At 38.6% G+C, this 14,688-nt stretch overlaps 1 protein-coding gene across 6 annotated transcripts in view; it reads right to left on the bottom strand.

Annotated features, from left to right (window-relative positions):
• The window catches only part of hdac4 (histone deacetylase 4), a 177,809-nt gene that overhangs the window by 27,285 nt on the left and 135,836 nt on the right, over positions 1–14,688 (bottom strand). For 5 of the 6 annotated variants that reach the window (XM_057851935.1, XM_057851931.1, XM_057851932.1 and 2 more), the window contains 2 exons: positions 11,502–11,621; positions 10,831–10,928 (listed from right to left, as the gene is read on the bottom strand). In XM_057851935.1, coding sequence (XP_057707918.1) covers positions 10,831–10,928; positions 11,502–11,621 — 218 coding nt within the window. Of the gene's footprint in view, positions 1–6,522; positions 8,997–10,830; positions 10,929–11,501; positions 11,622–14,688 lie in introns of those variants that run through there. The other variant, XM_057851936.1, reaches the window with a different exon arrangement.

Raw genomic sequence — 14,688 nt, 5'->3', positions numbered from 1 at the left:
AGGCTTACTATATGACCGTCATTTTGTTGGATGGGATTGATAATGAAATAAAACTCTAGTGACAGACAACAATAAAGTGCAGTTATTCAATTACTGTATTTCCTGGTATTTTTAACACAAGAGGTAAGTAATTTAAGTGCAAACTTTCAATGTACACATCTTACAAACAAAAAATATTAATTATATGCAGCAGCTCTAGAAAAAAAAGAATTAAACCTGCTAGTGTTATCATAAATAAATAATCAATTATGCTTTACGACTGGTATAATTGGGGGAATAAAAACATGGCATTTTAGACAGACAGGTCAATAATCATTACTTTAACCTAATACACAACACAGACATTCACTTATGCTTGTGCTTCCTCATTTTTTATTCCTCATCACTGTACATATCTTTTTTGAACGGCAGATTTTTCTTGAGGAAGCTCAACTAATCCACATGTTCATGTTTAAGTAGACTGCGTTTCGTGGAAACAATATGCCGCCCTTTCCACCATTGTAGTGGGTTATTTTTCAGAGTCAAAAACTCACGATCTCTGTACCGCGCCACACTTCACACAAGCTCTGTCCCATGCGAACAGATCTGGCTGCCTTCATCACTTCAAAGTCCGACTTTTTTTTTCCTGGGTGCGTTGAAAATCAATCGCTGCACGTCGCTGGCGTCGGTGATCACACTGTCCATTGTTTTAGCATGTTGCTTCGTTGCCACTACTAGTTTCGTTTTGGGCTGTGAAGAAAATGCTACGGAGCGTGCTTAGAGTGGTTTCATTAGCTCTCGCGTTGTTATGACACGCCCGTGACGATCGGGTAATGACGGCGACTAGTAGCGGTTCTGCCGAAATGCATGGGACGTTGAGGCAACCACGACTGTGAGTAGTGCTTGTCCATATTATATCATGCGTGCGGTCTCGATCTAAGTGCGCTGTGTGGTGAATGAGACAAGCGCAGCATGTGAAGAAAAAGCTAAATTATTATCATATTAAGCAAAGCATTGAACTAGGCATTAGAAGCCGATTTGTGTGCTCGTGATAGCCAAATTCTATCTCTACTCATTTAATATTTAATGGTTAATTACCGTCGAATGGTAACTTTACTATCGATACATCTGTATCTCTCACCTGTAAAACAGGATATCCGGTCGTATCGGTTTATCGTTCTCAAGCTTAGTTAAAATTCGTGCTTTCGATTCATGTTGACGGCAGTGCTCATGTCAAATACTTAATTTTATTACAGTGCTTTAAAGACGCCACGTGATTTGACAGGTCGGTGTGATCATAGAATGGCAAGCTTGAGTCTGATTGGTTTAATGTAGTCATGTGATTATTGTTGCGATCTATCTTTGGTGACACTGGTAGCGCTACTGTACATATCGCTGGGGAAAAAAAATTAAAATCTAATAGGTACAATAAAGGGAAAAAAATGTAACAACTAGTGTAGCCCAAAGTAGCGGAGTAAGAGTAGTGTCTCTTCTTCACAAATCTACTCAAGTAAAATTAAAAAGTATAGCTTAGTAAAACTACTCTTAGAAGTACATTTTTCTCAAAAAGTTACTCAAGTAAATTTAATGGAGTAAATGTAATGTTTTTAGGGCTGTCAAACGATTAAAATTTTCAATCGAGTTAATCACAGCTCAAAAATTAATTAATCGTAATTAATTGCAATTCAACCCATCTCTAAAATATGCCATATTTTTCTGTAAATTATTGTTGGAATGGAAAGATAAGCCACAAGACAGACATATACATTCAACATACTGTACATAAGTACTGTATTTGTTTATCATAACAATAAATCCACAAGACGGCATTAACATTACTAACATTCTTTCTGTTAAAGGGATCCACGGATAGAAAGACTTGTAGTTCTTAAAAGATAAATGTGAGTACAAGTTATAGTAATTTTATCTTAAAACCCCTTTTAATGTTTTCGTTTTGATAAAATTTGTAAAATTTTCAGTCAAATAATAAACTAATCGCTCGCCATGGTTGACGTCTCATGGGCTCCCTGCCGTTCTTCCACAGTGTCTTTAACTACGTAAGGGAGGGATTGAAATACACCACAAGGTGTCAATGGCGAGTTTTAAATTAATTAGAGATCTAGCCAAGGCGAAGTCTGAGTAAGTTTTATGTGTATTTTGCATAGCTATTTTGATTGGGGATGCCAGTTCTCTTTGCATTGAGCACTTTTCTTTTTGTGAACATTACTTTTTTCAGAGATAGGAATATTTTTTTTTTTTGTGCTTTCACTAAATGATACTGTAGCGACTTAACTGTTCCGCCCAAATGAATGATGGGAAGTTGGGCAACCATGACTGTCAGTGGTTGCTGCAAATGGTATATGTTCTGCATTGTGTTCAATAAAGCGTGTTAAGAAAAAGATAATCTCCTATCATTCTTCCCCACGCACTCGCCATAATAGTTATGTATGTTGTGAAAGAGTCGCCAAAGCTTATGCCAATAAAAGGTGCGGTCCATTGAACGGCTGTGTCCTCTTGCAATTACCTGCCTTTTAGCTCTCATTGTGCAAAAACGGCATCATTGTAATCTGTTTGAGGCAATGAATGAGCGGATCATTTCGTGCATGCGTTAAATGCGTCAAATATTTTCACGTGATTAATTTAAAAAAAATAATTACCGCCTGTTAACGCGATAAATTTCACAGCACTAAATGTTTTACTACCCAGCTGTGATGTAGTCTCTATTAGAAAACATGGCAGGTGTAGCAAGATGTACAATTCCACACGATGAGAAGCGCTCCGACTAACTTTTTCCGGCCGCATTTCATTAGCAGTTATTTTTGTAGTATTCATGTGAAAAGGCTGGCTGAATGATACGGCCGCTGACAAGGCCAAACACCAGACGCTCCAAGAAACACAACATTTCCTGAGAAAAGAACTGTCACTCCACCCATTCTTGAGCGCAATCAAAACCACAAAGTCCGGATCAGCAAATAACGACCCTGAAAAATTTATGATATTCCCTTTTGATGGGGTTTGACTGTCTGGAATTTGAACATTACTCTGTCAAGTGAAGTAAAAGTCACTGCTGACTGCTCAGACAGATTTACCAAGAACTGATAGAGATGTGGAACAGCATTAATCCAGCTTTACTCTGTACACACACACACTCGGCATTTGACTGTCTGTGCGACATGTGTGTGCGGAAGTGAAAGTCACCGCACGACCGTCTAGAAACGGTAATTTTGAAAATTTGGAGGCGGTAATACAAGCTCCTTAAGTAGAAAGGAGGCCGAGGGCAGTTATAATTGCATGTTTGCAAAGTACAGGAGATACTTCTAAAAGTGGATGGGTGTGGTGAATGACAACTGTTTGTTGACATGCAGCCTCAAGCGATACTTACATTGACTGTTAGATACTCACTAAACATTCGGATATATAAAGCAGTTAATAAGTACAGCTTGGACATTCGAATTTCAGGAGAACTGACAAGCAAACCACCAGAGTTTTATATCAAATAATACATTTTGTTATTTAAAAACTATGATTTAGCATACTTCAGATATAGCTACCACAGGCTAAACACGTGGTTCTTCCAGTGGCTAGGGCTGTGAACACACATTTTTTTAAAGGGTAGGAGGGAGTGACTGATATCTAGGCGTGTAGTGTTGTTAGTGGGGAGTGTCGGAGTACCGCAGGGTTCCAGTGTAGGTCCTCTGAAGTTTAAAAAGATCTTTGCGGCACAGTGACAGTTTGCTGTTTGCGGATGAGCGCCGGGCTCTTAATTCTGGGGGCCTGTGTCGCTTTTCAACTGTTGTTCACCACCAAATTATAACCCTACACAGGGAACACCACACCACAACCACAACATAACATTCGAACAGCTGTTTCGGCGAGGAACAAGGTAGGATTAGGAGTTTTTTGGGATTCACAGTTTTGGTATATTATTGCATTGGGCAAACCTTGGAAAATAAACAGTTGTGGAAAGAAGATTAAGGATTACAATGAGGGAGACAATTACAGGGCCATCTGGAAAAATATGGAATATGGTAGAAAAGTTGATTTACTGTATTTGCGAAGACGGATAACCTGCTCGTCGGCAAGTCCCCATGTGAGTGTCATAGCAAGGAGTTTTGCTTATTGTGTTCCAGTTTCAATGCTTTTTCCATAGTCAATTTGCAGATTGCATTAAAAATCCCAAATACGCACAGCATAGCATTGCTTCCCATGAAAATTGCTATATGGCGGGAGACAGTTGTCCATCAAAACGGTTTATTCATTCATTTATTTTTATTTATGTTCGGTGTAGATTACTGTATAGGGGGAATAAAATACCTTTCATGAGCCAAATTCCTATTTAATTATGTTTAAAATGTTTAGCTTTTTCAAAATAAAAAGAATCATTAATCACAGATGTTAGGGACAAGGCTCAATCGTGACTTGCAAAAATTTGTCTATAATTGACCGCCATTGTAATGCATTGGGTGGGGGCGAGGTCGTTGGGATTTTTCCAAACCACAAAAAATCTTGAGTATCTGTTGATACTGTCGTACTAATTAGTTTCAACAGGCTGGTTCCAAATGTTTTAAATATTGATTTTTTTTCCCCCCAAAGCAATTCTATACATCATGAGGGCGGGGGACTGAAATCTACTTATTTTGGCCAATTTTATACATATAATGCTACTATGTTTACTGCACATGATCAATTTTTTTGTTGGTTAGGTGACGTTTGTTTTTTCCTTTTGTCATGTGCTGTGAAAGCGCTGTATAAATAACACTGGTTTGACATATGTTTCAGTTTCGAGATCATTCAAAATACAATTCACTAAAGAACCAAATTATCTGAATGAGTCATCTATGATGATAAAAGCTGAATCATGAGCGCAGTCTGAAAGGAAATGCTGTTGAAACAAACAATGACTGGCTCCATGTATACATTGGCACCATCCATTGCATAAACCACCCAACAACTCAGCTTTTTCCCTTTGCAACTTGACCACATGTGCTAATTTGGACCGGCACGCGACACAAAGGGAAAACCTTGACCGCCACGTTTACTCAGAACTATTCCGTCCACCTCTTCCAACCTTGAATTGAGAAATTTCTGGTCCAGATGATAAAAACAGCTGCTGCGATGAGTTGTGCCTCCCACCCCACCGGAATGAAATCGGAAGTAAGAGGCTACAGCAATCAGTTTGCAAGCTGGCATGTGGAGAGAGACGGAATTTTTAAGAAAGACAAACAGTGGATGAGGTAAAGACCAAGCATCTTATTTTGTGATTAATTGATCTGTTATTTCCATTAGATGACCATTTTAAACATTTATTGGGCATTCATTCAACTCATTAGCTGAGATAAATGGCTCTAGATGTTCAATTCATTTGACTGGTAGGGGCGAATGAAGTGTTAATTTGCTCCTTCCTTGAATTGAGTTTTGTTAGGATTTTGCTCTCGTGTTTCCCTCATTCCTCTTTAAGCCCTCATTCCTCTTTAAGTAAGTTTTGATACCTTTGTTAGTGCCTTGAGTTTTGTTTGCTTTGCTGTTTTGGACTTTTGCTTGAACCCTGTGCTTTTATTTATTTATTTAACATTAAACCATTTTTCACCACCTTGCCTCACCTCCTTGTTTCCCTGCGTTTGGGTCCTCCATGCCACTTCCCTTTGACACTTCCAGTCAAAATGGATTGGACGTTTAAGCGCCACTAGTGGCACAAAAAGATGAGTATTCACTTTTCACAGCCATTGCTCCCAGTTTAAATGAACCGTCAATGGCAGGCAATGATTTAAATACATGTAATTATAAAAATAAACTTTAGCATATTATTAGTTTCTGATGGATGAATTAATAATCAATAAAAAATATTGAACAAAAAAATACACACACACAACATGTTGATGAAAACGCATTGTCAGCAATAAAATTAACTTACAAGAATATTTTTAATAATAAGTTGACAATGAGCATTTTTTGTTTCCCATCATTCTTGAGGGGAATTCTAAATCAGGCTGCTTAGGCAATACTTTTCGCCAAGATCGTCATCCATTAAATTTGGTACGCCAAAAAAAAAAAAAAAAAAAAAAAAAAAAAAAAAAGTTGCTTCAATGAAAATATATATTTTCAACAAAAAAAGTCGCTTCAATCAAAAAAAAATGTGTTGAATGCAAAAATAAATTAGAAACTCAAAAAATGCACGTGAAAGCAATTTTTCTTCGTGAGGAAAAGCGGCATGGAAAATGAATGAATGAATTTTTTTTTTTTTTTTTGATTGAAGCAACTTTTTGATTGAAGTAATGTTGATTCATGTTAGGGCCACATTTTTCTCTTTATTATTCAAACAAAAAATAAGTTTCTTCAAAAAAATATAGATTTCCAAACAGAAAAATCACTTCAATCAAAAAAAGAAAAAGTTTTTGAATGCGAAAAAATATTTGAGATTGAAAAATTGGCATTTGAACACCTAATTTTTCATTGAAAAAGTTTTCTTTCATTGAAGCAATCCTTTTTGTGTTTGGGCCATATTATGATTAGGACATTTGTGTCTAAATCAGTCAATCCCCCAAATAAGTTGCTTCAATCAAAAAAAATATTTTCAATCAAAGAAAAAAATCATTTTTAAAAATATTTTTTTCTCTAATACATATATATATATATTTTAAATTATATCCAAAGCAAATTACTGTCTAAGGCAGAGGTTGCGCTAGACTTTTTCGTTGTCTGTCATTTTGACTGACAGGGTCATAAAAATCCGGTCATAATCTATTTTTACCCGTCACTTAAATTTTTAAAATGATAATAATGACATATTCAATAGCAGTGTTGGTCAAAAGCGGTGGTTTACTTACGCAACTCTGAATAAATTGAAGAAACTACCAGCCATGTTGTGTCTACACTCTGCTCTGTTGATTTGTCATCCAAGACTCGGGGTGCATTCAGTTTTGGGAATAGCGCATGTACTTCTGACTCCAAGCTGTTTGTCCCTGCTCATTCAATTAGGCTACGTTCATACTACAGGTCTTAATGCATAAATCCGATTTTTTTGTCATATCCGTTTTTTTGGCGTACCCGTTCAGACTGCTTTTGTCCATTGAGACCATTCAAGTGTTACGCATGCACTTTAATTCGCAGTCCGACACGCTCCGGTGCGCAGAAGCATCAAAACAAATGACAAGTCATCCGTCATTCCAGGGATATCATATTTTGCTTTTCAAAAGGAGGAGACAAATAACAGACATAAATAATCCCCGTTTAGGCTTATATTCACAGTTTATATGGATCGATAGCATGCACGCACTGTCCATGCATGTTACACACACATACGGGCAGTTTTCCCCGACTCTCCAAGACGGGCTACAGCCAGACCCCTCTCCCGACTCTCGGCCGTGTAGGAAATGTTGAAATATAGCTCACATAGAGCAGAGAGAAAACCGATCATTCTCATGCTTATCCTCAACCCATTTTTATTTTTTTATGACCGTTGTCAAGCCCGGCCCTTCCCCAAAAGCCGTGTTCACTGCAAGCTAGGCGCTAATAACGCACAGCTGAAATCGGATTTGGGACACTGGACGGTACAGACCGCCGCGACAGTCTGGAAAAATGTGGCCCAGATCAGATTTGAACCACATACAAAAATGACCCAGATTGGATTTGAAATGGTCCACTTCTATGCGACTTGTCCCGTTCAGACCGTCAAGTTAATGCCTGACTGGAGTCGGAAAAACACGAAAAAATTGGATTCGTGCATTAAGACCTGTAGAATGAACGTAGCCTTAGACAATGCTCTCCAAAGCTTCCTAACGTTTCCGTGTTTGCTACACTTGAATGCTAGTTCGGACATTTTTCCGAGTAAGGCCAACGACGTCATGCATCAAGAGAGACAATAGCTAATTAATATGCTCACTCGCCATCCTGTGGTCTGGGGTGTGAATTGCAACCTGTCAAAATGACGGATGGACTTCAGTTTTTTCCGTCACCGTTTTAAAAAACCGGTCAACGACGGAAAATATTCGGTTAACGCGACCCCTGGTCTTAGGTGCTCGAAAATAATTTCGACCCATTATGAAAATGTTTTCAGTCAATGGGAAAACCCATTGGCAGTGTATCAAATACTTGTTCTCCCCACTGTATATACACACACATACATACACACATATATATATTTGTATTTATATATATATATAGGAAAGTCAATTACATTCAATGACACTTTTCGGCCACCGGGGGGGCGCCCCCCCTTAAAATCCGCTTATGACCGCACTTGTATACCAAATCTTAATATCGTGCCTACATAACCAAAAATGTGATATCCGTGTACGTGGACGCCAGGTTTAAGTTAACATTTTTTTAATTACCAAAAATAATCACTTGCCCTCTAAAATTTTAAAAGAACTTTCACTGAGTGGATAATACAAAACAGGTGAGTGCACCACAACATCAGTGACCATTGATGAATATAACCTTAGAACTAATATTTCAATTCCGTTGAAAGATCTTTTACCCTTTATGAATGGATCATTTGGTGTACAAGAATATAAACTATATATGTGGGCCCATTTAATAATCTTTTATAGCATGCACAAAAAACTGAGTTTAAAGTACACCCGAAAGCTGCCAGCAAAAAGTGAAATTGCAAAAGCTTCAGGGCTTCCCCCTCCGTTCACAAAAAAGTAGAGCAGAGTAGGCAACGAGAGGGAATGAGAGAGCAACAAAAAAACAAAAATAAAAGGAAAAAAAATCACTCACACGCACGCTAACACTTCAAAGCCATGTCATCTGGCTCGGAGGAGAGCTGTTTTGAATTAAGTTTAATTCTCCTCCCCTCTCATTGAGCGAGTGAAAGGAGGTGAGAGGGAGAGAGAGACTGAGAGAGAGAGAGAGAGAGAGCGAGAGAGAGAGAGAGGTGCTCTGGTTTTCATTAGAAGCAATATTCTTATCTTTTTTCTCCATGCTTTTCTTGTGGCTCAAACTTGATCCCCTCAAAAGCAACGTGGCACAGGCCAGAGGTAAGAGAGGAAGGTATGGGGCCAGAAGGCATGCATCTCAAAAACAAAGAGAAAAAGGAAAGAAAACGAAAAAAGACAAGACTGAGTTGTTTGTGTGTGCTTGACGTTTTAACGTGGTTATGGTGTCTATACGTGAATATCCCAAATAAGCTTGCTAAAGGGATCCATGGATAGAAATACTTTTGTAGTTCATAAACGTTATTATGAGTTAAAATAATTTGATACTAAAACCCGTTTTTGTTTTTTTTACAATTTGTAAAATTAGTTTAACTAGTAAGTCTCCGTTGTTGTTGACGTTGCAGGGCGGTGACGTCACATGGTTACGCTGCCGGGCTTCCAGAGTATGACTCTAGTGACATACACATGTCATCTGTTCAATCCTTTCAATCTGAACCTGGGAGGAACATGAACTAGCATGACAGCACTGTCGATATTTCACAAAAGCAGCAATAGCAAAATTAACAGGAAAGACGGGAAGAAACGAGAAGAGAGTTGAAAAAAAAAAAAAAACGGTGTTCTGCCAAAAAGTGTTGCACCAGCAAAACATCCTACAAGAGGCTACACTCAAAGTACTACTGTGCGCTTTCAGCTTGTTTTGTTCCGATACATACTGACAGACCATATTAAAGATGCCTTAAAAAATACTTAAACGTAGTAATATCAAATAAGGGTGGTTTAAATATGCTACGTGACTAATGTGAACAGATCAACAATCTGCTTTAAAGCTACCACAAGAAAACACAATGTTTTAAAAGTATGAGAGGGAAACACATGCAAAAAGTATTTTGAGGCAATGAAAAGGTAATAAAAGACTTAATAAAAACACAAATACTTAAGTACTCACCACTTTTAACTGCTCAGCGCATGTGTTGGACGTCTCACCGCGTAGAATGAATTGCAGTAACCCGGTAACATTCGTCGAGTGACAGTGACAATCTACATCATCACCCCGAGCGTCCATAATACACGGCGCCCTCCGTTGGTCAAAATATGTACTAAATATTATAGATTTTTAAATCAATGGCAATATTTTATGTGTTTCTAATAACATTTTTTAGTAAAAGAGAACAAATGTGGCTTATTAGAGCCTACAAGTCCTTAAGTCCGAGGTTCCCTTTAATATGAATACAGTTATAAAAAATTGGTGGGTAAATGTGACTAAAGACTGTTAACCCATTTGTGCTCAAGTTGTTGATAGGGATTATTGCCCCTGCAAAGCAACTCCCACCTATCCTGTCCTGTTTGCCACTGATTGCGTTCTCACAGGTTTGCGGACTGCCAGTCCACATATTGTAGAAACTCCACTCCTATGTTAGGTCATTTTTTTCTTGTACTTTGGTTAGGGTGTTGTTTTGCTCTATTTTTCTTCTGTCCCCTCTCAACCGTTGTTCTGTCTAAATACATATGACAAGCAAATATGACCATGAAAGCACATTATCCTTTATATCATAATGTTGCGGTTTGGAATGGCGATACTCGATCTGGCTTATGTTCCTTAGGCGGCCTTTGGGTGATAACTGCGTCAGTTACATAAATGGTGTGACATCATGCCAGAAACACACACACGTGTTCTTCCCATTACATTCCTGCTGAATGGAATTGACAATCCTGACACTGACCAATCAACAACCTTCAATGTGCTCTTCAGGAGGTTATGTGCCCAAGAGTTTCTAAAAGAGACATTTGACCGTTTGATATGTGTTGTTTGAGAACTGTTGGCTCGATTTTAGCGAGCACTGAAAAAACTAAGAGGTTTTACTTCTTTTAGAGATTTCCAGGAATTGGTTATTAATATACTTCAAGGGCTGAAAACCTTAATTTTTCATTGCATGCATGTAGACAAACAGTCGTGTTTCAAGCAGAATCTTACCGGAATGCGGCCAAGTACTCCGCATCACCCATGGGTGGGTCAAGTCCTCCAGTGAAAGCCATGTTCACATTGAAACCGGTACCAGGGCCGCTGCCAACCTTGAATAAGTAATCAATTCATGAAGACTGTTTTTAAAATGGCCACTGTTTATTCATAGACTTCATAATGATATTGACGGGTCACAGGGCACGGGGCCGATGAATAGGGGGCCTGCATTGTTGGCGTGGCTGTCAAAGCTGACAGAGTGGAATCACAAAGAGCTTTTTCAGCTGAAAATTCTTGTAAATAAATGCTTAAATCACTGAATTCTTTATAGATATGGATGCAAAACAGTCTCGATTCTTAACTTAAAAGCAAAAAAAACGTGCAGTTACCATTTATTTTACGTAATGTCGAAGTAGTTAGTCAATGTAGCGGCAGCCTTACAACAAAGAGCTGTTTACATTGAAAATTCTTGCGAAAAATATAATAAAAACCTTGAATCCTCGAACAAATCACTCCTGAGACAATCCTTCCTGTTTGTATGCCGTTCAGCTTTCATTCTTTTTCAACATAAATCCGGCGTTGGATTGAAGCGGATTGTGGGATGGCCCCCTACTTGAAGGCGTGGCGCAGTGAAGGTGGAATCTGACCCGTCAATATGGTTGATCAGAAATTGTCAAGAGTAGTACCTCATCGGGGGCTCCACTTCCAGGGAAAAAGTTGCCGTCGTCATAGCGATGCAGAGACAGGTAAAGAACGCTGGGGTCAGCGTAGAAGGCCTGTTGCGTCCCATTGCCGTGGTGAACATCCTGGTTATTTAAACAAATAGTCAGGTTAGGTTAAATGAGCAAATCCTCCAGATGTTCATCAACGTACTTGCTGGTAGAATCTTTAGCATGGTTCAAAGGCCCCGTCAGGAACTGAGGAGCTATTCTGACGCCATTCTCTTCCCACATTTAGCTGTGTTTGCAAATATAGCACAGATATATACCGTATTTTTTGGACTATAAGTCGCAGTTTTTTTCATAGTTTGGCAGAGGGTGTGTCTTATACTCTGGAGCGACTTATGTGTGATTATTTACATTCGGGTCGGGCAGACTTCTCTCTCGCTAACTTTTTTAAAATATATATTCATATATTTATACTAAAACGATGAATGAATGTTAAATAAAATAAATAATTTGGATAAAACAGAGAAGGCGCTGTGCATGCCTGCGCACGTGAACGCAGTGGCTCTCTTTTCAATCTTCCCCTCCCACGCCCTCCGCGAGCATCCTGGTATTTCCTTTTCCATATGGAGCAGCTATAGGAGTGAAAAACAAACCAAAGAGTGGGGAATTGAAAAGCAAACAACTGCGGTAGAAGTGAGATACGGAAAGGATTAAAATTGATTGTTGAAGGTGCTATACGTAAACCTGTGTCGGCTTCGCTCAATGTAAACGAATGTGGCGCTTTGGATATATTTAACTAACTTTTCCAGCGTTATTTCGTTGTGTAAATGCATTTATAATGATCATAAAAATATGTAGCCTATTTAAACATTGAGAAAACTTTCAGGTTTTTTTCTGCCAACTCGAGGGGATTTAAAATAAATGTCAAATCCACTATCCGTCTGTTAGAACAGACACACAAATATAAAAGATATCCATCTTTCAGTCTTGTTTAATGGGGAGAATTCGTTACAAAAGACAGGCTTTGTTATCATTATGCATATATGCAGCAGCATCGTCACAAACGTGATCACACAAAACGCAATCACGCATCGCATTCCCGCATTTCCTCCTTCACCTGAGTGAGTCACAAATGAAACATAAAATTTCGTTTTTTTCGGGCTCGTGCCTACAAATAAAACATAAAATTTGGGGATTTTTCGGGCTGGGGAAAGCAAATCAAGTTAACTTATCGGGCTCGGTCCGCGTTGGGCTTTAATACTGGAGTTTTTAGGTCGATCTAACTTCTAGCGTCATGTAATGTTAGCATCCCGCACACCTATTCAGCCTGTAGTTCTCTATTGAACTTTAAATTGCCTTTCAAGATGACATGTCTGTTCTTCATGCTGGATGCTGGATTATCAAATAAAATGTCCCTCAAAAAATGCGACTTGTACTCCGGTGCGACTTATATATGTTTTTTCCTTTTCATTGCACGTTTTTTGGCTGGTGCGACTTATACTCAGGTGCGACGTATAGTCCGAAAAATATGGTAGAGTGGTTTAGAGTCTGTCAAGAATAATTGGAACTTGTCAGAATTCGTCAAAGTACCAAGGTCTACTTCAACACAAAATGGCAGACTTCTAGTTCAATTCCAGAGTCCTTGAGACTTTTTCATGCATCCTGTTGTGACAGATCTCACTCGATTTTGTATTGATCAGTGAAACTGGTAGCACGTGGTCCTACAACATGACTCTGTCCAAATGTCCAACTTCCTGTTCAATTTTAGACTTAGGTCTTAGAGACTTTTTTTATGCATCATCTTATGTCTCTAAAATCCACCCAATTTATTGGCAGACACCAAAACTGTTGTCGAAGCGTGCTTTTGTTCCCCTTGTTTTTCCCTTACTGAGTAAATTTTTAGAAGCTGTTGTGTTCAGAACCCCTTGAACCATTACGATTTTCACCATAATCCAAAACATGATCAGCTCCTAGGCATGCTAAGGCTCTTGAATGATAATAAACAGCAATTCCTAAAGAAATGTACGATATAAATACTGTGGTACCTCGACATACGATCGCTGCGACACACAATCTTTTTAACATCCGACGTAAAATTTGATTCGCCATTTGTTTCTACATCCGACGACATGCCCGAAATACGACGATTTATGGCAGCGCCAGTTTCTTTGTTTTCCTGCAAGACGGACGCACGGCAGATTTTCTTGTGAGAGGAATCAACATGGATTCCAAGAATGTTAGTGCAGGTGGTGGAAAAAAAAGGAAAAAAAGTGACATTTACCATTAAAATGAAGATGGAAATGACAGAAAAATATGAGTGTGGGCGTCCGTAAGCTGTTTCGATAATACCTTCGCCAGTCTAAGGTAACTATTAGGGTTGTTCCGATCATGTTTTTTTGCTCCCGATCTGATCCCGATCGTTTTAGTTTGAGTATCTGCCGATCCCGATATTTCCCGATCCGATTGCTTTTTTTTTTGTGCTCCCGATTCAATTCCAATCATTCCCGATAATTTTTCCCGATCATATACATTTTGGCAATGCATTAAGGAAAAAATGAATAAAACTCGGACGAATATATACATTCAACATACAGTACATAAGTACTGCATTTGTTTACTATCACAATAAATCCTCAAGATGGCATTTACATTATTAAGAGAAATTCTTTCTGTGAGAGGTATCCACGGATAGAAAGACTTGTAAATCTTAAAGGACAAATGTGACTTTGTATATTGTGACTAAATATTGCCATCTAGTGTATTTGTTGAGCTTTCAGTAATTGATTCTGTAGCCATGCCCAAATGCATGATGGGAAGTAGAACCATGACTGTGCGTAGTGCTACCAATTGATATATCTTCTCTGCGTTGGGAAATAACATAGGGTGCTAAGAAAAAGATCAATTACTACCTTGCTTCCCCACATTGCTTCCCACGATTTTTCTAACCGAAGGGAGAGGGATTGTAAGGCTTTAGCCAATTAAAAAAAGGCTCCAAAGGCTTCCAAAATTCACTCTACTAATTTTACGCTGCCTTTCAGCTCTCCATATAGGTAAAACGGCGCCATTACAGATTGAGCGCGACAATGCGTGAGTGGGTCGTGCAGCGCATGCATTAATTGCGTTAAATATTTCAACGTGATACATTTTTTAAAAAATTAATTACCGCCATTATTGGGATAAATTTGATAACCCTACCTTAAGCCAA

This window comes from Corythoichthys intestinalis, chromosome 12, assembly GCF_030265065.1.
Source record: "Corythoichthys intestinalis isolate RoL2023-P3 chromosome 12, ASM3026506v1, whole genome shotgun sequence".
In the NCBI taxonomy this organism is placed as follows: domain Eukaryota; kingdom Metazoa; phylum Chordata; class Actinopteri; order Syngnathiformes; family Syngnathidae; genus Corythoichthys; species Corythoichthys intestinalis.
This window is presented reverse-complemented; position numbering and strand designations above follow the sequence as displayed.